Below are 25,780 nucleotides of genomic sequence, written 5' to 3'. Positions count from 1 at the left end.
CCACAAGCAGCAGAATCCCAAGAGAAGTAAGATCTTTTTGTTAAAGAAAATGCATGTTAAAGAAAATGCACCTCATCCATCATGTAGGAAAAATCTGTGTGCAGGTGACCCTTCTCCACAAATACCAGGAAGATTCACCTCTTTGAATAATTCATTTGTTTTTTATTCATGGGGTCAGCAATTCTTCAAAGCTCAGACCAATACAAATTATAAAGCATAACATTTTTATAATAGCTGCAGGTTCCCTTTAGGTGATACATGGCTTTAAGGGGGGAAAACCCCTCCTGTCAAGGAGTTGTGCAGAGCCAGAAGGTCCCTTCTTAGCCTCCTTTTCTTCAGGCTGAGCCCCTTTCCCAACTCCCTCAGCTACTCTCAAACAAACAAAAATTCACATGGGAGATCAGGGTTCCTTTTTCCCCAGGTAATCATAGGATTTTAGGAGGAGCTTGGTTTTCAGCAATTCTTGGCTGTGAGGATGGGGAAGCCCTGGTTGCCCAGAGCAGTTGTGGCTGTCCCTGGATCCCTGCAAGTGTCCAAGGCCAGGCTGGACGGAGCTTGGAGCAACCTGGGATAGTGGAAGGTGTCCCTGGGCATGAACTTTAAAATAGATGAACTTTAACTCCTTCCAGCCCAAAGCATTCTGGGGCTCTATAGTTCCATGATTCCTAATGCTTCCCATGAGGAAACAGTAAGTCTGGACACTTTTAGGACACCTGACTTTTGAAAGGTTTCAGTATTCAGCATTCCCAACCTCTCAGCTCTGAGTTAAGGGCTAAAATGACACAATTCTGATTTTACTGAGTGCAGCATCTGCTGGAAGTTCAATGTGGTTAGTGAGCATTAGGGCTGTGAGTAACCTACAACAATGAGAGGTCTGGGCAAAGCCCTGGTGAGGGGGAAAGTGGGATTTCAGCTGAGCAGAGCTCTTTGTCAGGAGAGGGAATTGAGATGGCCCTGCTCTGGCACAGGACACCTGCCCTCAGAGCCCGAGTCAGACCCCAGGGAAGGACACTGTTATCTCCCCAAGCAGGCAGCAGCCACAAGTGCTGCTGCAGCATCCTCAGGGAAGAAGCAGGAAGGGGAATTAAAGCTGACACACGATTAGAATAGTTTGCAAGTGCTCCTGGAATCCTGGAGAAAGCAAATGGAAATCGGGCAGAAGCTATTTCTAGGCTGAATTTGGGGGTGAAAGATGCAGAAATAGGTTTTTGCTAAGGACTAAATTCAAACCCTCCCAAGAATCCACATTTAGTGTTTAAGGCTCCCAGTATCTGTGTGCCAGCTCACACAGCCTGGCTGCACAGGATAAAGAAATACAAATATCATCAGGAGAGATCGTGGCAATTAGCTTGGATAAACCTGAGGAGCTGTGCCTGACTCCCAGCTCCGGGAGCACCCGGAATCTTCACGCAGCTAAAGCCAGGCTGAGCGGGGCTCAGCACCTCTGGAAAACGTTATCTTTGAGGAGGAGGCTGCCTTATCTCGTTCCCGTCACTCTTGTCTGGTGCAGGTGCTGAACTCATCCACGGCCACGGGGCAGCGAGAGGGAAAAGAACTCGAGAGAAGCGGGAGCGGGAGTTGTGCAATCTCAGCCAGTCAGGAGCTGCGGCATTCCCGGGTGTGCCGCCGGGCACGGGCTGCATTCCCAGCTCCGCAGGGCCCTGCAAGCACACAAAGAGCGCCTGAGCACGGGCTGATCCCGCCGGGAATGCGGCCCTGGAGGTCGGTGGAGCACCGCACCAGTCACATCCCATTACCAGGTACGGGGAGCAGCGAGGCAGGAGCCCCGCTCCCTGCTCCTCCTCCTGCATCGGGAGCACACGAGGTCTCCCAGCCCCAGCACAGCAGCTCTGGTCGCTGCCATGGCACCTCCTGCTCCTTCCAGATAATCTGACAAAACCAAACCGTGTCCAACCCGCTCCTGTCGATCTGTTGGACTGTACAACTCTACGCGAAGGTTTTCACCTCCAAGGATCTTTACTAAAGGGGTGGCTGCACCTGCCGCCGAGGAGCTCTGTCCCTGTCACGGGAGTGTCACAGCTCCGAGCCGCCCGCGGTCCCTGCGCGGGGTCAGCCCAGGACACAGCGAGGGACCTTTAGCTGCCTTCCGTGGGGACTCTCCACCTCTGAGGGGCATTTCTGTCATCACTCAAGCCAGCCTCTGCCTGTCACCCCCGGGAAGCCACCGCAGCCTGTTTGTCACCGAGATTCTGGCTCCAACCAACACCCCCGGGACAGCGCGAGTGAGTTCCCAGCTAATGCTGCAGCAAGGTCACTGCTTCCCACTGAACAGCCCAGGAGGATCCCTGCCTGGCCACCCTGGGAATGTGAGGGTTAAATGCCCTTCACCAGTGAACCCTGAGCCCTCACCCAGCCATCCCCCTGGGAATGGCTCTGGAAAGGGGCCCTGGAAACCCACCTAGAACAGCTTCTCGTAGCACTTGTCACAGTGGACAATGTCCCGGTGGATGAATATTTTATCCAGGAGATCTCCCATTGCTTTGTGGCAAATTCCACACTGCCAAAGGGAAAACAAGGAGGTTGGACAATGGGCAAAAGCCCACGCAGGAACAGCAGAAGGGAGGGGGCAGAGGGCTCTGCATCATTCTATTAAAAGGTGAGGATGCAACCTTTGAGGCTGCACTTTCCTACAACAGCCAAATGTCCCTGCAGGCCTCTTCCTCCCACACTCCCCATCCCTCCTCCTCTCACCCTCCCCACATCCCCACACACTTTCCTTGGAAACCCTGCAGGGTTTGAGGATTCAGCCACCTCCACTAGAACACAAAGCAGCAAGTCTGCCCCAAGGACAGTGGGGCAAGGACATGAGGGTGTTCTGAGGATGCTGCCAATAATAAAGAATTTCCCTTGTTCTAACATTTATTCAAGGACCTGAAAACCTCCCGGGGACACCTGTGGCTGCCTGACTGTTTTTGTCCCAATGTGAGGTAAGGATTTGCCACACCCCATGTATACCCTTCTGAAAGCCTGGGGATGGAAGTTGCAGGAAGATCCCCACTCCCAGCCCTGCCATTCCCAGCAGGCAGGCTCTGGGGCTTACCCTGAAGCAGTACTCGTGGCAGTGGATGTTCAGGTGCTCTATGATGATCTTGGGGCAGTCTCGGATCTCCCGGCTGCAGTAGCTGCACAGGGGCTCACTGGACCTGGCAAGAACAGGGCAGTGGATGCCTCTGTGATGCTCTGGTTCCAGTGCCAGCACTGGTGCCAGGGATTTATCCCAGCCATCAGCACTGCTGTCCATGAGCAGCCTGCTCCCACAGGTGTGACAGAACAGGGGACTGTGCTGTCCCAGGGGTGCCACACAGCAGTGGGGCAGATTTCAGAATCCTACAGTTGTGGAATCATGGAATGGTTTGGGTTGGAAGGAACCTTAAAGCTCATCCAGTTCCATCCCCTGCCATGGCTGGGACACCTTCCACTATCCCAGGGGGCTCCAAGCCCTGTCCAACCTGGCCTTGGACACTTCCAGGGATCCAGGGGCAGCCACAGCTTCTCTGGACACCCTGTGCCAGGGCCTCCCCACCCTCCCAAAGGAGAATTTCTTCCCAATATCCCATCTAACCCTTCCTTCAGTCTGTGAGAAGGCATTCCCTTTTGCCCTGTCACTCCAGGCCCTTGGAAATTATCCCTTTCCATTTTTCTTGCGGGCTCCCTTCAGGCACTGGAAGGCCACAATTAGGTTACCACAAAGCTTCTCAGCTCCAGGCTGCAGAACCCCAGTTCTCTCAGCCTTTCCTCACAGGAGAGGTGCTCCATCCCTCTGGTCACCTTGGTGGCCTTGGAGTCCATGTCACTGTATTTCCATTTACTGTGCTGATGTTCCACAAACACACCCCAGTGTCCTCAAAAAGCAAACCTTGCAATCATTTCTGACTGAGAATTTGGTGAACCTGCCCAGGGCAGCCCCACCCTGTCCTACCTGTGCAGGGGAGCACTGGACAGGTAACTGTGGTGACTGTAGCTGCTTCTCTCCAGGTCACTCAAATCCACAAGGCTGCCACTGGGGAAGGAAGGAGGGAAATATCAGCACTTGGCAGTGATATGTAGGAAGAGAATTTCAGATAGAATCATAATCCAATGACTTGGAATATCCTGGGCTACCTGTTCCTTGGGGAGAGGGTCCTCCAAGTGCCTTCCCAGAGAACTCTCCAGGCAAAACTCCCCTGGCCTCACAAGGGCCCTCATGTTTGCATCTGGCCCTTACAAATAGCAGCTTTTCAGTGCTAAAACTCCAAATCTTGCACTATTGTGCAGGAAAAGGCACGGAGCACATCCCTGGTTTCACCCCTCATCCAGCTGAGTGTCCCCTTCCCTCTCTGCCTGAGTTTCCTGGATCTTTGGCTTATCTGTGGCTGCTGCCAGCAGCTTTGCTGAGTTCTGGACAGGCTGGAGGTGTGGGGAGTGTAATCAGCTCTGCCAGGGATGCCAGCAGAGCACTGAGGGAGGATAATGCCTGCAGGGAGCCTCAAACTGGTGTGAACTGGTGCCACATCACTGTGAGGATGCTGTGCATGGGGCCAAATCCTGCTCTTGTCACTTGGGGCCAGTCTGGAGCAGCTTCACTTGAGCAGAGCTCAAAGGACTGAAGACTTAAGCTTGAAAATGGTACAATTTAACCTTTTTAAACTCATATAATGGGAGTTCTACCTCTGAGATCCCTCAGCCTCCACATTCTCCTCGTGCATTCCAGTCATTGTTTACAGGTGCACGGTGAAGCCTCCCAGTGCCAAACCTGCAGTGTGGTGTTTTCACCCATCTCAGAGACCAAGCCACTCCAGGAGGAGCTGGCCTGTCCCCTGGGAGCAGTGGGACACGGGTCCTGCTGTCACCAGCACAGCGGGAGGAGAGGGCAGGACCCCAGAGAGCAGAACCTCCCCTCCCAGTAACCCCCCGGGCTGACCAGCTCCAGCTGCTCCCTCCGGTGGGCTGTGCGAGGCGGCAAAGCCCAGCGTGTGACACCTGGGTGACACCTGGGTGTGACACCTGGGTGACACCTGGGTGTGACACCGGCTGTCCCCAGCGCTCCCTACCTGCTGTGGCGTGGCGAGGCTGCAAAGCCGCCGGTGTTCACGTACTCCTTGACAAAGAGGATCCCTCTCCTGGGAAAACGGGAAGCATTTGCATGAGAAAAGAGCGGCTGGGGCTCGGGTGTGTGCCCCGGACACGGAACGCGTGCGGGAGAGGCTCGGAGCAAGCGGATGCTGTTGTTCTGGAATAAATCCTGCATATCGAGCATTGTTGCTAAATACCAACTCCTCTAATTACCCCACCAAAACAAATCGAGTTAATTGGAAAGAATGGGATGGATAATGTAGCCCTTTCATCCAGTAACGGGTTTGAGGGATAAGTCTTTCGCAGCTCCCGTCAGGATTAGGCACACAATGGGCACGGGGAGAGCTCCCAGCTCCCGGTTACCGCCGAGCCCTGTAGCACAGCGCTGCTTCCAGGGGCTGCTCTGCCTCTGGAATGTCTCCAGTGTTTCCTGCCAGAGTGTAAACTGCTGCTGCTTGGTTGGGGATATTTTTACCTCCCTTGCATGTTCTTGCTTTTTTCCAATCCCAGCTCCAGAATTCCATGTTCCACCCTGGTGCAGCTGTGTGCGGGCCGAGGGGAGCCCTGTGCCCCCCCACCCTCAGCCTGCAGCCCTGACAGGAATTAATCAGCCTTTTTCCATGGTGCATTTCCACTGCTGCCTAAAAGCTGGGATTAATCCTCCCTTCTTACACTAAGACCTGTCATGGCTAAGGAAAGAAACCTCCTTTTTCCCCTTAAACTGAGCATGGGCTCTTTCTACATCCTGGAATCATGGAATCATTAATGTTGAAAAAGACCTTTAAGATCATCAAATCCAACCATCAATTAGTGCCACCACAAACCATGTTCCCAAGTGTCACATCCACACATTTTGTGGACACTTCCACCACCAACCTCAACTTCCCCTGGCCCAGCCTGAGGCTGTTCCCTCTCCTCCTGTCCCTGTTCCCTGGAGCACAGCCTGACCCCCCCAGCTGTCCCCTCCTGTCAGGAGTTTGCAGAGTCAGAAGGGCCCCCTGAGCCTCCTTTGCTCCAGGCTCAGCCCCTTCCCAGCTCCCAGATGCTTCTGGTGCTCCAATCCTCTTCCCCAGCTCCTGGATATGCTCCAGCCCCTCAGGGTCTGCCTTGTCCTGAGGGGCCCAGAACTGACCCCAGCAGGGGAACAATCACTGCCCTGACCCTGCTGGCCACAGTGGGTGACACCAGCCAGGTGCCAAAGCTGCAATTCCTCCCAAGCAGGACGGCCCCACCCTGCAGTGAGGGAATTGTGCCCCCCTCAGTTGTTTACCCGGCAGAGCTGGAGTCAGGCTGGTACCCAGAGCTGTGGTGGGAGCTGCAGAGCCTCTCACTGGAACTGGAGAGGAGCCTGTGGAGAGAGGGAAAAGTCTGTGAGCCATGGCAGGATCCAAACTGGCCGCCAGGAGAGCGGCACCACTGCTGGGAGGGCAGATGGACAGCACAGCCCTTTGCCAGACCTTGTCATGGACAAAACCAACCCCTTTCTCCTTCTACATCTGCCACGGGACAGAGATCCTCCCCTGGAGAAGGGATTTGGGGAAGTCTCACTTGGAGGGCCATGAGGCAGAAGATCCAATGAGGATGGGCTGAGTGAGTGGGAGCCTGACTGGGAGCAGCCTGGGGGAGACAGGGCACAGGAGGAACTGCAGGAGATGGGAACATTCCCAAGGCCAATGGAACTGTCCCCAACTCAGTAATTTGAAGGAAGATTGCGACAAAACTATGGAAAACAGCTCTGTCCATCTGCTTAGCAATGAGACCTGGAATGAGGCTGATCTTTAAGGATCCTGTCCAAGGATCTTCTGCCTCCCCTTCACCCCCACAACCACTCCTTGTTACAGATCCCTCAGACAGCACATGGGTGGGCTGGCACTGCCCATGCAGGAGGGACTGCAGGGGCCCAGGATAATGGTATTCCATACTGGATACCTCCTGCCCCTTCACACAGCCTTGTTCTGGGAGCAGTTCTGTCATTTAACCATTGACATTCTGGGGACAGTGACCCTCTCTCTTTGCTGTGATCTCTGTTTTCCTGCAGCAAAGGCCAGTTCCTGGCCAGGAACCAGCTCCCCATTCTCCTGTCCCTCTCTTCTAGCCTCCCACACAATGAAAAATCTCCAGGGATTTTTCTGGATGTATCCCAGACACTCTGCTAGGCAGCTTTAGCTAGGAATGGTTTAAGAGCTGGTCTGATCATACATCCACTCCCTGGAAACCAATCCTCCCTCTCTCAGCTCTTGGCTTTGCCTGCTGGCTCCTATGTCATAAATTTCTGGGGGATTTCCCTCGGAGCCCTCGTGACTCCCCATTTACCTGGAGCTGTTAGAGTTTAAGCTGTCCATGTAGAACGGCACCCTGTGGCTTCTCTGGGACATGGACATGGTGGGATCTCTGGGAAAGGAGTCATGGCTGGCGAGAGGAAGTGGAACAGTCTCAAGCTCTGAGTTTGGGCACCTGAGGGATCCTCACCAGGGTGGAATCTGGGCTGGAATCTCCCTGCTGGGCACTGACCCCTCCCATGGCAGACCCCACACCTGCTCACACCCAGGCAATGAGCAAATGGACACAGGGACACTGGGTGGGTGTGGCAGTGGGAGTTCCCTGGCTGGGGAAGGATCCCAGCCCTGCACTCACCGTCCTGCAGGGGGGCTGAAGTCCCCGTGCCCCCTGGCACTGTCATACCAGCTGCTCCTGGGGCTGCTGCTCCCAGAATAAACGTTCCCTCTGGGATCCGGGCTGGGCCTGCTGGGGGACACAAAGCCCTGAGCACACAGCACTGGGAATCTCTGGAGTCCCCACTCTGGGCTCACAGCCACTGCCTGCTTCTGGCACTGCCAAGCCCTGGCACAGCGTGCAATCCCCATCCCTGAAAGTGTCCAGAAAATGTGTGGATGTGGCACTTGAGGCTGTGGCTTGGTGGTGACCATGGGACACAGCTGATGATCACAGAGGCCTTTTCCAGCCATAAGAACTCTACAGTTCCATGGTTCCATCATGCAATGCCCCTGTGTCAGCTCTGTGCTCCACAGGGACAGCAGGCTCCAAACCCAACACCTGAGCAAAGCCAAAGCATTCCCAAATGGATTGCCTGGAGAAGCTGTGGCTGCCCCATCCCTGAAAGTGTCCAAGGCCAGGCTGGATGGAGCTTGGAGCAGCCTGGGACAGCGGCAAGTGTCCCATGCCAGCAGCTTTCCCTGTCTCTGCATCCTAAACCCTTCACCCCCAAATCCTCACCTCCTGGTGCTGAACACCTGGCTGTCCACGTAGCCTGGAATCCTGTGGCTGGGCACAGAGCCCCTGAAGGATTGCTGCTCCTGGAACAGGGGCACGGGGGGCAGGGGCTCGTGGGCACTGCCAACACCCTCCTGGGAGCTGAAGTCAGACCTGCTGAAGAATTAAAACCAGTTTGACCATAAAGCCAAGGGGTGTCTTTGCCCTGAGCAGCTCCCATGAGTGTTCAGGGTGTGCTGAGGGTGGATCTTGCCACTTCCTAAGGGAACAGGGAGAAATGGGGCACCATGGTGTTAATAGAATCACAGGATCAGGGAATTCCAGAATCCCAGAAGGGTTTGGGTTAGAAGGGACCTTAAATCCCACCCAGTGCCACCCCTGCCATGGCAGGGACATCTCCCACTGTCCCAATGTCCAGCCTGGCCTTGGGCACTGCCAGGGATCCAGGGGCAGCCCCAGCTGCTCTGGGCACCTGTGCCAGGGCCTGCCCACCCTGCCAGGGAACAATTCCCAATATCCCATCCATCCCTGCCCTCTGGCAGTGGGAGCCATTCCCTGGGTCCTGTCCCTCCATCCCTTGTCCCCAGTCCCTCTGCAGCTCTCCTGGAGCCCCTTCAGGCCCTGCCAGGGGCTCTGAGCTCTCCCTGGAGCTTCTCCTGTCCAGGTGAGCACCCCCAGCTCTCCCAGCCTGGCTCCAGAGGGGCTCTAGCCCTGCAGCAGCTCCGTGCCCTCCTCTGGGCTCTCTCCAGCAGCTCCAGATCCTTCTGATGCTGAACTGCAACAATTCCTGGGAGGTCCCTGCAGGGCTGTGCTCCTTCCACAGGGAAAGGTGGCACTGGCAGAGCCTGCATTGGTTCCTGAATTCCCTGGGCCAGGAAATGAGCATTTGGATGCCTTGGGCAGGCCAGGAAGGAGACCTGGAGGTGTGTGAGGGATGTCCTGGTGCCCTGGCTCTGTACCTGTCCCGGCGGGGCTCAGACTTGTTTGCATGTGGAATCTCTGGAGCTGGGATGCTGCTTCCTCCAGGAACAGAGCTGGACCTGCCAAGACATGAGACCTTTATGGCCTGTGGAAGCACCCTGAGCACAGAATTCCTGTGGGGTGGAGATGCAGCCCCTGGAGAATCTTCTGCCACAAGGATAAAATAAAAACCTGCAATATCCCTGCATGGAAATGTGCCAGATAGAATCATGGAATCACAGAACTGTTTAGGTTGAAAAAGCCCTCTAAGATCATCAAATGCAACCACCCAGCACTAACCCAAGTCCTCAAATAACCCAAAGCGATGTGAAAAAAACAGATGGAAAATCCAGACCTCTTAAGAAGCAGGGCTGAAAGGAAGGACCCCAACCACAGCACCTTTAGTGCCTCCTCCAGAGCCCCCTGCAGCAAATTCCCCATGTCCTCCCACCAGGAAAAGCAGTCCCCTCATCACTCTTGCCTTCTTGCAGTGCTTTCCTCACTCTGCACACAGGATGACAGTCCCAGGTCCCTGTCCCTGCTCCCAGCAGTGTCCTGGGAGTGCAGCTCAGACCTGGGGAGAAGAACACTCTGCTCACCCTCTGTGTTCTCACTGACACACCGGGGAGGGAGCCTCAATTCTTCCAGTTTAGGTGGAAAATATAGACAAAAGAAAGGAAATCAGTCTATAAAGTCCTCCCATGTGGACACCCAGTCCTGACTGGGGAAGTTCAAAACCAGACCCAGCGTTACTATGGAGCCCAATGCCAAATTTTATTGCTTGTTGTCTCTCCCTAGACACCCTCCGCTCCCAAAGCTGGGAGCAGATTTCCCAAGTCTAGGAAGGCACTCCTGGCAGTCCAGCTGGACAGGGTTTGATGGCTCCAGCTAAGGAGGATCTTTTCTCCCAGATTTTCCTATAAAACCATGGTAAAAGGTTCATCCAGTAGAAGCAGCACTAGAATCAGGCACCAGAAGGCCCCAAGTAGCACTAGAAGAGGTTTAGGTTGGATATTGGGAAAAATTTCTTCATGGAAAGGGTTGTCCTTTCCATTTCTTCATGGAAAGAGCTGTCCTTTCCATTTCTTCATGGAAAGGGCTGTCCTTTCCTGGAAACATTCAGGAAATGTGTGGGTGTGGCATTGAGGCCATGGGTTAGTGCTGAACGTGTTGATGGTGCTGGCTGATGCTTGGACTTGATCTGAGAGGTCTTTTCCAACCTTAACAATTCCTTGACTCTATGAAAAGGAGAACCTGGGAGGATATTTATCAGCAGGGGGGAAGATGCCCAAGGAATGACCCCTCATCCCACAGAAGGCAGGGGGAATATCCCATTCCTTACCCAGCCCTGCTGGGTTCAGTGGGATCCTTCAGCCTGGGGGGCTCTGGGGGGCTGTCATGGCCAGGAGCTCCTTGGCCCCTCTCAGTGAGGCTGGCTGAGTCCAGAAACCTAAACCAGACATCCAGGATTGGGAAAACCCATGCTGGGATGGGCAGAAACCCATTCCCTGGAGAGGAGCAGGCCAGGAGCAGGAGCCAGTATGGCCAGAGCCACTCCAAACATCCCAGATCACCAAGGCTAGACATCCCAGATCACCAACCTCAAACATCCTGGATCACCAAGGCTAGACATCCTGCATCAACAACCCCAGACATCCCGGACCACCAACCCCAGACATCCCGGACCACCAACCCCAGACATCCTGGATCACCAAGGCTAGACACCCCGGGTCACCAGCCCCAGACATCCCGGGTCACCAGCCCCACACACCCCGGGTCACCAGCCCCAGACATCCCGGGTCACCAGCCCCAGACACCCCGGGTCACCAGCCCCAGACACCCCGGGTCACCAGCCCCAGACACCCCGGGTCACCAGCCCCAGACATCCCAAACCACCAACCCCACACACCCCGGGTCACCAACCCCACACACCCCGGGTCACCAACCCCAGACAACCCCGGGTCACCAACCCCACACACCCCAGGTCACCAACCCCACACACCCCAGGTCACCAACCCCACACATCCCAAACCACCAACCCCACACATCCCAAACCACCAACCCCACACATCCCAAACCACCAACCCCACACACCCCGGGTCACCAACCCCACACACCCCGGGTCACCAACCCCAGACAACCCGGGTCACCAACCCCAGACAACCCGGGTCACCAACCCCAGACAACCCGGGTCACCAACCCCACACACCCCGGGTCACCAACCCCACACACCCCAGTCCCCCCAGTCCTCACTTTGTCTCATCCCAGTAAGGCTGGTGGTGGGATGGGCCCTCAGGATTCGTGGAGCTGCTCCTCTCCTCATAGCCCAGGACAGAGCTGGAAACCAGAGCAACACCCATCACATCCCTAAAACCTGGCACCTGGATCCTGGCACTGCTCTGCTCACCCGGCCAGCCTTGTGCCAGCTGAAAGGTGGCACTGGCACTGGGGTTTTCTCTAGGACAGCCCATGTCCCTGTGCTCCAGCTGCTCCCTGCTGCTGCTGCAGCATCCTGGATTATCAGGAAATTGAAAGGGAGTGACTGAACCCCACTGAGAGCACAGGAGGAGGAAAAATCTGGAGTGCTCAAAGGAGGTGGAGGGGGATACAACACAAAGCTCTTGGTTTATTTAAACCTCAGTTGTTTCCATCCTTGGGAAAAAAGCAGGAGAAGGAGCCTCTTTCTGTGCCTGCCCATTCAGGTTTCCCTTAATGCTCAGGATTGTTCCTACACTCACTAAACTCACCCTACTCTTACCTTTTAAAGGAATATTCTGTGTTCTCAATGTGCACAGGGGTTCTCTCAGTGGGATGAAAAGGGACATCAGGCTGCAAGGCTGACCTGGCAAAAAAAAAAATGGGGAATTTAGAGCTTCCAGAAATTTCTAGGAGATTTGTATGGAACAGCAACACTGCACTTTTTATCAGCCCAGGAAAGAGGAAAGAATTGTCTCAGAGAACTGATTTGCCCTCAGAAAAACCCATTTTCAATCCTATCCAAGAGGAGGAGAGGCTGCTGGTGGAACTGAGGTGGTTACTGGGATTAAATTCCCACACATGTCTGTACGGGAATTTCCTGTCCTGTCCCAGGATGGAGCAGCTGGACAAAGCACAATAGGAGTAACTCTGGGGAAGACATTCCTACATCACCAGCAGCAGCTCCGGGCCATGGGATCCTCCTCTCCTCAGCTCAGGGGGATGAATTCATTTCACAGAATCCAGGAATCATGGAAAGGTTTGGGTTGCGAGGACCTTAAAGCTCACCCAGTCCCACCCCCTGCCATGGGCAGGGACACCTTCCACTATCCCAGGGTGCTCCAAGCCCCAGTGTCCAACCTGACACTGAAACCTGCTCACCTCAATGCCTTTGTTGGGCCAATACAGGGAAATGAATCCCAAAGTAATGGACAAGGGAGGGAAGCAGCTCCAGGGAGATCAGTGCTGCCAACAGCAGCAACTCCTCCCTGACCATGCACCCCTGGCAAAGTCAGGGGAGCAAAGGCTCTAAAACCCTGTGGGATGGAGGCACTAAAGGCAGTGCTAAAGCTGCTGGATCTGCTCCCAGAATCCCAGGGGCTGGAAAACCCCTCTGGGATCATTGAGTCCAACCTGTGCCCCATCCCCACCTTGTCCCCAGCCCAGAGCACTGAGTGCCACATCCAGTCTTTCCCTGGACACCTCCAGGGATGGGGACTCCAGACCTCCCTGGGCAGCCCCTGCCAATGCCTGACCACCCTTTCTAGAAGAAATTCCCCCTGAATTCCCAGGCTGCTTTTCTGGGAAGAAGTTGTGTAACAGTGAACAGGAAGATGCTGCTCCCACTGTTTACCCACACAGGATTTTCCTTTCCCAGTTGCTTTGTTGCCCAGTTTGGATTCTAATCCCAGCTCTACTCTGGACAAATTGCTTATTCCCAGCCCAGGTCCCTCTGGAAGCAGAGGGTGCCAGCCCCAGGCCCTGTCACACCTGGTGTCCCCCTGGGAAGGCTGGAGCAGCTTCTCTGGAGCATCCTCAGGAGCGTGCCAGGAACCAGAGCTGGACCTGAGAGACAAGGAGGTTGGTCCCAGCAGGAGCTCAGCAAGAGGAGAACACCAAGAAGAAAAAATATCCACCACCAGCTTTTCCTGGCTCCAGGGGAGCATCTTTCCCTCCCTCCTGCTTAGCCCTGAGAATTTCCTGAAGGGCTGAGCCCCAGATCCAACCCACTCATCCTCATGTGAGGAAAGCAGCTGGAAGAGCCCAGGCCTTTTGAGCTGCCGGGTCAGGCCCACCCTCCTCTGCAAGGGCTGCTCCCAGAGCTCATCCACAGGGCAATCCCAGGGCAGGAGAACCTCCCCCTGCCCCCAACTCTAAAATGAAGGAGAAAAAGGGAATTTTGCACTTACTCTGGTGGGTAAAACCCATTCTTGGCATCTGTGTGCTCAGCAAAACTGGAAAAGAGAGACACGACTTGAGGAATGTTCTACAGTGACTTTTCCCTGATTTCCTAGAGGAGAGAGCAGTTCTACAAAGCCCATGTGGAATCTGTTTTTCCACCAGTAAAGATCCATTCCAAGATCCCAGCCAGCTCCAGAACAGCAGTTTATGGATTGTGCAGTGCCCAAGTCAGGGATCCCACAGTGACTCTACCTTCCATTCGTGGCAGCCCTGGTGGCTTTGGGGGTCCCTTCATCCCATGGGAACCTCTCAGGCTTTTCCTTCAGAGCTTTGTCACTAGAAAAAAAGGAAAATTCCAGTAAAAATGGGACTTGTCAGCATTTGTAATGTATCATCCTAGAGAAATCAGCTGATATTTGGTTAGGGAACAAAATGGGGTTAAATCTCTCCATCAGGATAGGCAGGGCTGCATTCCCAAGCCCAGTGGGTCTGACTGCAGATCATGGATCATGGAACCATGGCCCAAGAGCAGCAGGAGCCAGCAGGCAGCAAGGACCAGCACAGCCCTGGGAGGAGGGACAGCTCCAAGGAATGGCAGCAGGAGGCAAAGGGAGCAGCAAAATAAAGGGAAATGCAGGGAGGGGAGTGTTCAGGGGGCAGGATCCCAGAGCAGTGAGGGAGGGGAGATCTCTGCCAGACTCAGCTTTGCCAGCAGATGCTGCTCTGGGAGTGCAGCCCAGCCCGGGCTGGGGGACACCAGGAGCAGGGAGCTGCTGTTCCCCAGTAAATCCAGGCTCAGCAGCACAGAGCAGCCCCTGCCCAGTCCTTACCCATCTCCACCCTGGGACACCGTTTCCAAGGAGAATTTCCCACTCAGGGCCTGTCTGTCCTCACCATTCCTGCAGGGAGAACAGCAAAACAGCAGGAGTGTGAGGGAGGGGGAGGAGGAGCCACAGGAGCTGCACAGAAAGGGCTGCAGGTCTGGATTCCAATTCCCAGCACAGAGCTGGGCAATGTTCAAACTGTGGCAGGCCCTGGCTTCCATCTGGGAATGTTTCCTCCCAGGTGCTTCTGCCCCTTCCCTGGAATTCTCTGTGTGGTGTTTGCTGTTCTGTGCTGCTCCATGAACACATGGACATGGATGGATGGACAGCTGGACATGGATGGATGGACATGTGGACAGGTGGGGTGGATGCAGGTGGAACACATGGTAACAGACAGGGCTGGAGCCAATCACCTGCAGCTCCACCTGCACCTCGTGGCTCCAGAATGTGCTGCCCACCTGGACAGGGGAGGTGGAGATGGACAGGTGGACATGGATGGATGAACAGATGGATACAATGGATGGATGGACAGGTGGACATGGATGGATAGGTGGACATGGATGAATGGACATGTGGGATGGATGGACATGTGGACATGTCCTGGAGGATTTTGTGTCTCCAGGGAATCCCCCCAGGCAGAGCCGAATTCCCCATCCTGCCCTCAGGATCCTGCAGGGCCTCCAGACCCACCTGATTTCAGCAGAAGTGGAGATTTTCCCCAAAGTGTCACTCAGGGATGGGGATGTTTGGCTCCTGCTGCCTGGTTTGGGGCTGTAGGAGAGGACAAAGGACAAAATTGTCATTCCTGATCAAACCAGCTCCAGCTGCAGCAAATCTACCCTGCACTGGAGTGCTCCTTATGGGAATGAAGAAAATGGGAATGAATCATCACTCTTCTCAATCCATTCACTGGCAAAGTCATCTTCTCAGAAGCAATTTTAAATTAAAAGCACAGATTTTGCCAGGAATGTCCACTTTCTACAGTGGCACACCAGTAAAAGCACCAGGACAAGGGCAGCAGCCAAACCGCTGTTTGCAGTGAGAACTATTCCACCTTTTTTATACACCAGGCATGGATTCAGTCAAAAACCTTGGAAAACAGCTAAAAATTATTCCCTTACACCTGTTTGGCAAGAAAGGATTCAGCTGGATGGGGCCTGGAGCAACCTGACACAGTGGAAAGTGTCCCTGCCCATAGGGGTGGGACTGGATGGGCTTTAAAGTCCTTCCAACCCAAACCAATCCAGGATTCTACATTTGGGTTTTTTCCTTTTGGGTTTTGACCCCTTCTATCAGGATATTGGCAGATCCTGCCATGGGTTTCAGCCATAAAACCTTTATTAAGAGCTGTCTGCAGCCAGGAAAGGCTTCCCATGGAAAGATGGGTTTGGTTCCTCCCCTTTTCCAGAGTGGTGCCCACAGAGGTCTCTGACCTTCAGCCCAAACTGTCCCACCCATCCTGGCTGTGCTGGAACTCCTACCTGGAGGGAGAGGCTGCTGCTGCCTTTGGCTCATCCCAGGAAGACCCAGGGCTGGTTTTTCTTAGCCCATTAGCACTGACAAAAAAAAAAAGGAGAACAACAAATCAACAAAACATTAACCCAGGTGATTGTTAGGAGCTTCTCCCATGGGAGCACAAATGCTGCTTTGTGCCCACAGCTCCTGTGCTGCTCCCTGAGCAGTGTCCCTGTGCTCTGTGGCACTGCTGTCACTCACATCTGCCTTTCTGCTCGGGTTTAGAAACTGATTTTCCCCATTTATCCCAGCTGGAGCTGTTTCTATCCCCAGTGTTTCCTGGGAGGTCTCCTCTGCAAAGTCCCCATGTCTGGTAGTGTTTGGACAGCTGATAAAAGCAGTTATCCCCAGAGCTGGCAAAGGCTGGAATCAGACATCCTGCCCTGAGGAATGAGTACCTGCTGCTCTCCGGAGCACCCCTGGATGAAGCCGGCACAGTCGGACTCCTCCTCTGCTGTCCTTCCTCCTCTTCTATCTCAATTCTTTCCACAGGGACAAAGAGACAAATGGCACATCATTTCCTCTTTTCTGTAGCTTTCCAGGCAGTTTATCCCTGTTTTTCCCCAGCCATGATTTCCCTGTTTCCTGAGCAGGTTACTGCTGCTGCTCCCTGTGCTCCTGCTGAGCATCCCAAGGGGCAGAATGCAGCCAGGTCAGGGGGATCTTTCCACACAGCATCAGCTGAGTTCTTGGATTCCAGAGTGTGGGAATTGGAAAAACAGAAACTTCCACAGACATTGAAGGGTTTGACCTGCAGCCTTAGGAGAAGCTTGGATTGATGTAAAAAACAATACACGGACATTAAGCAGAAAAACTATAAACTTATGTTTTTATAGTTGTAAGTAAGAATATGCCTTAAGTAAGTAAGAAACTGTATTGGTAAGATGGTGAAGGGTTTGTAGTGTAGGGGTGTAGTTGTACAGAGTAAGCTGAGAGTTTAGATGTTATAACAGAGGCATACGTGTGCATGTGAGACAGAAGCCCATTAGGCAAAATTATCTGCAGTGCAGCAAAATTAAATAAAAATGACCAATTAGAAAAGCAAACTAACCCTTGTAATATCTGTTCATTAGATTAGAAAGTTCTACATTGTCTTCTAACAAAGAACTTGTGACTACTCTTGAGCTATGACTGACTCTTAAAATCTCCCAGCCTCTGAGACTGATGTTTATCTGAGCAGTAAGTCGTTCTTAGCTCAAAAATAGTCCCATCCCTTCATTACTAACAGTGGCAGTGATAGCAGAGGGAGCCCTGGGCACGTTTCCCTGTCCCACAGACAGCTCCAGGAGCATTCTCCTGGTGGCCTGGAGCAGCTTCCCAGGAAGCAGGGAGGCTGTGGCTGAGTCTCCCCACTTTCAGGCTGTCCATAACCCAAAGCACCATCAGGATTGCATTCCTAGTTGTTCCAACACTGTTTATCCCCAAAAAAGCAGTGAGATCCAACCCCCAGCATCCTTTTTCAAGGAATTGTTCTTCCTCTGCTGTGAAACTGCTGGGATCTGCTATCCCAGCCTGGTACGTGCACCCAGCCCCAGCAGTGCTCCCTGAGGTCCAGCACCTACCTCTTGGCAAACAGGGGTGGGAATTCCTGTGTTGGGCTGCTGTGGAGGAAGGATTAAGGAGCAGTTAAAGGACTGGAGGGAAAGACACTCCCTGGGCAGGGGCAGAGCCCCCCCAGACCCTGCTCCAGGTGTGCAAGGTCCTGTCACCTCTCTGGGCAGAGCTGGCCCCAAGGGGTGTCACACCAATGAAATAATGCAACAAAACTGCAGAGAGCAGCTGAAGGACTGAGGCTGAAAATGGGACTCTTGATTGCCTTAGGGAATTAGGGACTCCCATGGATTTTCTTTTCTGGAAGTTTCATCCCTCTCAATAAGGAATAAGTGGATGATTTCCCAGTTCTGCAGAAACCTGCAGACACCAAGGAACCATGGAAAAGCTTGGGTTGGAAGGACCTTCAAGATTTTCCAGCCCCACCCCTGCCATGGCAGGGACACCTCCCAATGTCCCAGGCTGCTCCCAGCCCCAGTGTCCAGCCTGGCCTTGGGCACTGCCAGGGATCCAGGGGCAGCCCCTGCTGCTCTGGGCACCCTGTGCCAGGGCCTGCCCACCCTGCCAGGGAACAATTCCTAATTCCCAATATCCCATCCATCCCTGCCCTCTGGCACTGGGAGCCATTCCCTGGCTCCTGTCCCTCCATCCTTGTCCTCAGTCCCTCTCCACTTCTCCTGGAGCCCCTTCAGGCCCTGGAAGAGCTCTGAGCCCTCCCTGGAGCCTTCCCTTCTCCAGGTGAACATTCCCAGCTCTTCCCTTGTAGGGAAGGAGTTCCAGTCCTTGGAGCCCTTGTGGCCTGTCCTTGGCTGCTGTGTTGGAGAGGCTCCCCCCAGCTCCAGCTGCCCTTCCCTGGCTCCTGTTCCCCTCCCAGCCCTGCACTCACCCGTTGCTCTTCTTGGCAGCAGACAGGACGTAGGCGCGCTCGCGGCCGGCCGAGCGCCGCAGGACGCTGTTGGCAGCCTCGGTCCTGGAGGGGGGGACAGAGCAGGGAAGGGCTCACAGCCTGCTCATCCTGCTGCTCCTGGCTGCCTGGAGCCTTGCAGGGGCAGGGAACAACCACTGCAGGCTGGGCTAACCCTGAGCGAGCCCCTGCACTCTGGGGAGCAGATTTCATGGAATCGTGGAATGGGTTAATGTAGGGGGATACAGGATGGGGAAATGAAGGTGGTATAGAATGTAATCTTATCCCCTAAAGAGTTGCAGCTGAACCAGTTACTAAAGATTAGGAGCAGGCCTGAGGATAACAGGCCACACCTGCAGCAAATAAGAACAGTATTATAAAAGAGTGGATTGGTGGGATCTAGAGTCAGATGACTTCTGCAAGGACTGGGAACAGTCAGTGCTTAGAGGAGCTGCCTACAAGAAACATCAAGGAGGCACGAAACTCTGGTGGTATGGAATCCCTGCACTATAATGATAACAGAACTCTTGATATATAAGACAACAGGTTAAGGTTGGAAAAGGCCTTTAAAAATCATCCAGTCCAACTATCAGCCAGCACCACCACCATGGTCACCATAACCCACGTCCTCAAGTGCCACAGCCTTTTTGAACACTGTCAAGGATGGGGACCCCACCACTGCCCTGGGCAGCTGTGCTAGGCCTGGATCATCCATTGCAGACCTGGACTAGTGCAATACTGGATTCCATGGACAGAAAAATGGGGCATGGGTTCTGTGCCTGACACTCCATGGAGTGTCTGCACTGACCTGGGTCCTACCATGTGTCCCAGGGGAGAAGGGATCACTGCCAGGGATCCAGGGGCAGCCACAGCTGCTCTGGGCACCCTGTGCCAGGGCCTGCCCACCCTCCCAGGGAACAATTCCATCCCAAAATCCCATCCATCCCTGCCCTCTGGCAGTGGGAAGTCAGAAATTCCCTGTGTCCTGTCCCTCCATCCCTTATCCAAAGTTCCTCTCCAGCTCTTTAGTGGTTGGACCCCAGGGGAGACAATGACCAAGTTTTCCTTTGTACAAGATTTGTGGCTGAGGAAAAGGGGCCTCAGAAACTCCATCAAAAGCAATGAGGCTGAAGCCAGAGAGACCAGACCAGACCTGTTCCTGTCCTGTACCCCTGGATCCCTGGCAGTGCCCAAGGCCAGGCTGGACAGGGCTTGGAGCAGCCTGGGACAGTGGAAGGTGTCCCTGCCCATGGCAGGGTGGCACTGGATGGACTTTGAGGTCTCTTCCACCCAAACCACACCGGGATGATTCTCTGATCCTATTCCTGGTAGGAGAAGGACAGCCCAGCCTGGAGCTGCCCTCGGGTGCCAGTCCTGGAGTGATCCCAGCTCTGGGCACACCCACAGTGGGGAGAGCTGGGCCCCTCCCTCCTGCCAGTTTGTGCATTTCCATCTGCCCCATGGCCACCAGGCAGCCCAGGGATCCCAGAGCCCCTCCCAGCTGCCTGGGTAACTGGGCTGTGCTGTCAGGCTGCATCACGTCGGGATTTTAATTAAGTTTTGTTGGGAGCGCAGTGGCCCGTGGGCAGAGCGGGGCTCGGAGCAGGGAGAGCTGGCAATATCCTTGGATTGCACCCAGCCCTGAGCTGTGCCTGGGTCCAAAACCCTCCAGGATGGAACAGAACTTGTCACTGTCCCTGTAGGAACATGGGGGCACCTCCAGGCCTCACCTCTTCTTATGCTCATCTGGAGAAAAAGGCACATCCTCCTCCTCCCCATCCACAGACTTCTGCCGGACGTTGTACGGAGCTCTGGGAGGGAGGGAAGGGAGAGCCAGGGTCAGGGAATTGCTGCTGGGGCTGGGGCAGAGGCAGCAAGAGCCAATCAGAAGTGATTCCAAAGCATTGGGTCAGACCCTGAAAGACACCTGTATTTTCCACAGGGGTGCACGTGTCCCTGAAGGACTTTTGTCCTTAGTCCAGAGGCCCCAACCCCATTTTGGATCAAAGCCACGCTCTGGGACACAAAAAGCTGGGCAGGAAATGCCCAGAGTGCTGCTCTGCCTTTCTCCAGGCTTCAGGAAAGCTCCAAACCCAGTTCTTAGGCTGCACCCTCCATTTCTGCCTGGTGATGAAATCCCCTCCATGCAAAGGCTGGTGTCAGTCCAAGGAGGACCTCCTGGCCCACAAAGAGGTGGCCCTGGGAACCACTGGAATTCCCAGTGGAAGCTCTGGAAGCTCCAGGGGCATTCCTGGGGCTCCCACTGAGCAGGGACAGGAGGAGCTGCTCCCTTTGCTCACTCACAGTTTCTTGTAGTCCTCTGTGGTCATCCTGTATCCAGAGGGGGAGCGGCTCTGTCCCTTCGGGGCAGTGCTGGGGGGGACACAAACCACGCCTGGGAATGTGACCTTTCCATCCCTCCCCACCCCCTTCCCCAGGGGAGCTCCACAGGGAGGGGGACAGCAGCATAGCCCCAAATATCCCCACTCTGGCTGCAGGGAATGCTGCTCAGCTGGAGGGGAGGGGACAGGGGGACCCCTCGTACTTTTTCTGTGCTGGGCTGGAAGGTGAAGGATCCGGTGCGGAGGAGCTTTTATCGATGGTCCTGGTGAACACCCCCCTGGGGAGGGAAGGGACATCTTACATAAAATGGAAAATGTTTGGAGCCAAGTTCAAACCAGCAGTGAAACAACAGGGCTGGCTCTTGGCCCTGAGCACTGGGATGTTCCCAGCTGATGGAACCCAGCAGGGAACATTTTCTGCTCCTGATCCAGCCCTCCTCCCCCTGCGGCCCAGATCTCTCCCATTCCATACCCACCTGATGAGGTATCCAGACTGGGGCTTGGAGGCAGAGGACCTGTACAAAGAACAGACATCAGGGAGTAAAAAACATGGGGAAAACAACAGCAGCAGCACCAGGACTGAAGGGGAGAGTCCATGTGGATGTCAAACCAAAAACCCAGCTAAGCAGGCCTGGAGGGATCCCACAGCTGGATTGACTCTGGAGGGATGTTTTCAAATGAATAATCACCAGAACAAGCTCTATAGAGGATTTTTTATAGGGAAAGTGAATTTTAGAGTGAGCCAATTAATATTAGCCATGCTGGCAGTGTTTTCTGGCCCAGGCTGGTGGCACAGGAGGGGGAAATCAGCTGTGATGCAGACCCTGATTATTTTACCACTGGAGAGCAAGAGCTGCACTCCAACTCCTCCAAGGTGCATTCCCAGGGGGAAGCACAGCATGGCTCCTCTGGAGAGCACCAGGAGTGGGGAGAGCTGCCACAGAGAAAGGGAAGCAGGGAAGTGCTCAGGGGAGAGGGCAGAGCTCTCACACAGGGCCAGGCCCTTCCCAAGAGTTTGGTATTTCAGGATATTCCTCCAAGTTCCTGAGTTCCTGGAGACCCCTCATGCTCTGAACTGACCTCAGCCCCACCCAGGGCTCCCCCTGCCCTGAGGAGCCCCTGCCTGGAGCACTGAGGGGCTGCACCAGCAGAGCAGATGATGTCCCAGCCCAGCCTTGTGCCATCAGTGGCTCAAAGGCTGCGTTCCCCTGAATTAAAGTCATCCCTGCATCCTGCTGCACCTCTCAGGAGCCACTCCCTGCTCTCTCCAAGGTGAGACATCCCTGTGAGCAGGGCTGTGCCCAGAGCTGTGCTGGCAGCAGGAGGTGAGGGGGGCACACAGCGAGGTGAGGGCTGGCACTGAGCCCAGCAGGCAGCAGAGCAGGGAATGGGGTGGGAATGGGCCCCTGGAATTACCTGTCCTGCTGGGGAGCAGCGGGTTTGGGGGCTGGGGGTGCCCCACCAGCCTGGCCAGACCTGAGGGAACAGCAAACACAAGGATGTGGTTAACTGATTGCTGAGCATGGGTTTGGAGAGAGGGGAAGGGAAGAGGGGTTTGGAATTGGGTCTGTTCCCAAGTAAAGAGGAGCTGGAGCAGACTGGTGTTCCCTGGCACAGGGCACTGTGTGACATCCAGGGACTGTTTGATCTCCTGCCCCTCCCATCCTAAACTCCCTCCAGGCCTGCCCTGAGTTTGTCACCCCAAAGCACAATCTGGCTTCACAAAACTTCAGAGCTCTCCTGAGCCTCCTAATCTGTCTGTGCTGCTGAATCCCAGCTCCAGCAGAAGACACTTGTCCAAGCTTCTGCCCACCCTGCATTTATCAGAAATAAAGAGGAGCAGCAACTCCTTTGGCAGTTCTCAGGGTCTTTCTGGGTCACTGCAACCCCGAGATTGCTGAAAGTCTTTTCCCAGCCCAAGCACTTGAAGAATGAGTTGGAGATCTTCAGTTCTTGGTCTCAAAGTTGTTTATTGTTCCTTATCTATAAAAAAATTTTCTCCTGCCCTGCTGAGGTCCATCCAGCAGGACAGTTCCAGGCACTCTGCCTGCCCCCAGGGCAGGGTTATGTCTTTATACTAAAAACTACCTGTACAATGTTTACAATTACTTTCCAATACCCATCACCTGTGTTAGACAGTGAGCTTCTACTCTAAACCAATCTGAGTGCCACCATCACAGCAGAAGATGGAGGCCAAGAAGAAGAAAGAGAAAGGCTGGACAGGCCCAGATGCCTCCATCTTGCCTCCTGAACCCCCATACCAGAAACCCCAAAATCTACTTTCCACCCCCTGATAACTTCACTATTATTCCACCTAAACTGTTGTGGCTGGCTGATCTTCATCTAAGGTTGGTAATTTGCTCCACGGGTCATAATCAAACCCACAGGTGTTTTGGGCTCTGTGCCAGGGCTTCTGAGCCCCCTGGCAGGGGTCTTGGCCATCCTGGACAGCCAGAGGGATGTTCTGGGTTCCCACAGGCAGTGTCAGTGCCTGGCACCAGGGGCACCTCAAAGCCTGTCACAGCACACCCTGTGCAGCTGGAGACCACGGAGCCTGGGGAGCCCAGAGCTCCGGGAGGGTCCGGACAATGCCCTCGGGCACAGGGTGGGATCAACGACCCAACTCAGGGAATTCTGATGGGGAAAGGGAAGGAGAAGGAAATGCTCTTACAGGGGGCTGCTCTTCTCCTCGTCCGAGTCGGAGTTGTGGTGCTGGATCCAGCTCTTGTCCCCTCGCAGGGTGGTGCGAACCTTCATCTGCCGGATGATCCTGCGGCGATCCTCGTCCGTGGGCGGGATCAGCCCTCCTGGAGAGCAGGGACAGGGAGGGAAGCACTCACAGGACCCCGGGGCAGGTGGGATCCAGCCCAGCACGGAGCCCTCCCCTCCCTGTCAGAGCTTCCAGCCCTGGTGGAAGATGGAGACGAGGCCATCCAGACCTCGGGATCAGCATCCCGCTGGATCACACAGGGTCACTCAGAGTTTCACACCTCCCTGGTGGCCTGTCCCAGCTGGGACATTCCAGCAGCTCCAGCTGGGCAGGGGAAACAGAGGAAAACCAGGAGAGGAAGGAATTACCTTTAGTGACACCCAGGGACATCATGGTCTCAGCAGCACCTTCCCCTTCTGCCACTGCTCACAGCCAACAAGGACCTGGAAGACATGGAAAAGGGGATAAGCAAAATATCAGCTGTGGTATGAAAACCTGGCAGGCAAGGGGAGAGGAGAGCACTGCCACAGAGCCACAGCAGTGGTGGCACAGCCAGAGGATGGGGAGGCTCTGGCCTTGCACCAGAGCTGGGATTCCTCCCCATCCATGAACCTGCAGCATCAAGACAGGGAAAATCAAATCCAGCCATGCCAGAGGTGTTTTTCCAGATCTGGGAGGAAAGTGGTGGAGGAAACCTTGCAAAAGTGTCCAGCTGGGCCAGACCTTCTGGAGTCCACAGAACCTCAAGGATCCCTTGGGATTTGTGTCAGGTGGGATGAGAAGGATCCAGGTTAATTCAGCACCTGGCTGTGTTTGTCAGAAATGGTTCAGTTCTTTGCAGTCCTAGATTTTCCATGGAAGCTACAGGACCAGCTTTTGGTTTTGGAGGAGAAAATCCCACATTGAATCCCAGAATGGTTTGGGTTGGATGGGACCTTAAATCTCCTCCAGTTCTAAACTCTTCCATGGCAGGGACACCTTCCAGTTTTTACCACCCCCAGCCTTCCCTTGCCAAAACTCTCTCCTGGATTCTGGAATGACTCTGCCAGTCAGAAATAAGAAGGCCCAACCCTGTTTGGGAGAATCTCAAAGGAGGTTGTTGTTCCCTGCTGGTGAGCCTGTCCCTGCAGTACTCCTGGGAAGCCACGTGCCCAGGAGGAATGCTGGGTGCTGATCTCATGGCATTGGGCTTGGCAAAGCCTCCTCCCCTGGCTTGTCTCAGCCAGGGATCTGCCCACTGCTCATCCCCTGCTCTTCCCATCGGGATCATGAACAATTCCCCAGAGCTCCTCTCCCTCTGCAAACATTCCCAAGGATTACACCCACCCCTGTGCCATCCAAATATGCAACAGGCAGCTCATAGTCCAGTATTCCTTCTGGTATTTGGAATAACCTGTGATTTATGGTTCAGCTCATGTCCCTGGTACTTTAAATCCCTTATTTTGTGTGCTGGATAAATGCAACTGGTGCTCAGCTTTGGATACCAGCCTCTGGGATGGGGCACTGAGATGTCCCAGGCAGCAGGAGATCCATAAAAATGGTTCATTCCCACTGACAAAGCATCCAACATGAGCCACCCAGCACAGGAGATAAATGTCCTCTCTGCACAGGACCAAAATGCCATTCAGCTCTGTCCTCAGACTGCACACTGCAAAGGGAGCTGCTGCTTAAACCCGCGCTAAGTAACACAGAATCCAATTTCCAAAGGCATGGAACACCACCAAGACAGCACTCCCAGGTCTGGAACACCACCAAGACAACACACACAGCTCGTTCCCACCTCTGGGAAGCCCTGGGGCTCACAGGCAGCTTTGCTGAGAGCCACAGATCCCCTGGTTTGGGACCAAGCCTGGCTGCAGTGTCCCACTGAGGACACTCTGAAGCTCCTCATCCCATGAGGAAAGCCATTCCGAGCTACTTAATGAGGAAGCAATTCCAGGCTATTTAATAAGTAAAATGGCTGGACCCTTGTTTGGATGGCAATGTTCAGGGGCACAGGGGCAGAGCCCAGTCCAGCTCAGGGGCAGGGCCCGGCTCAGGGGCAGAGCCCGGTTCAGGGGCAGAGCCCAGCCCAGCTCAGGGGGAGAGCCCAGCTCAGGGGCAGGGCCCGGCTCAGGGGCAGAGCCCGGCTCAGGGGCAGGGCCCAGCTCAGGGGCAGGGCCCAGCTCAGGGGCAGGGCCCAGCTCAGGGGCAGAGCCCACCCCAGCCCAGCTCAGGGGGAGAGCCCAGCTCAGGGGCAGGGGGCAGGGCTCACCCCAGCCCAGCCCAGCTCAGGGGCAGGGCCCGGCTCAGC

General features: G+C 54.7%; 1 protein-coding gene across 1 annotated transcript; it reads right to left on the bottom strand.

Moving 5' to 3' along the window:
- Window positions 1–656: 656 nt before the first annotated feature.
- Window positions 657–24,108, bottom strand: ZNF185 (zinc finger protein 185 with LIM domain). The gene is given in 29 exon segments (XM_071442940.1): window positions 657–1,661; window positions 2,420–2,518; window positions 3,062–3,164; window positions 3,941–4,021; window positions 5,052–5,120; window positions 6,344–6,421; window positions 7,387–7,482; window positions 7,708–7,818; window positions 8,308–8,457; window positions 9,264–9,344; window positions 10,607–10,714; window positions 11,518–11,601; window positions 12,023–12,106; window positions 13,231–13,305; window positions 13,650–13,694; window positions 13,894–13,977; window positions 14,472–14,540; window positions 15,156–15,236; window positions 16,379–16,462; window positions 17,543–17,581; window positions 18,418–18,501; window positions 20,166–20,246; window positions 20,740–20,808; window positions 20,981–21,055; window positions 21,254–21,292; window positions 22,194–22,253; window positions 23,449–23,584; window positions 23,856–23,927; window positions 24,090–24,108. Coding segments are annotated over 28 exon segments (2,256 nt in total). The 3' UTR covers window positions 657–1,661.
- Window positions 24,109–25,780: the final 1,672 nt, after the last annotated feature.

Source organism: Agelaius tricolor, unplaced genomic scaffold, assembly GCF_023055355.1.
Source record: "Agelaius tricolor isolate 1412-34295 unplaced genomic scaffold, bAgeTri1.0.p SCAF_17, whole genome shotgun sequence".
NCBI lineage: Eukaryota > Metazoa > Chordata > Aves > Passeriformes > Icteridae > Agelaius > Agelaius tricolor.
The sequence above is the reverse complement of the archived record's forward strand: the minus strand, read 5'-3'. Positions and strand labels throughout refer to the sequence as shown.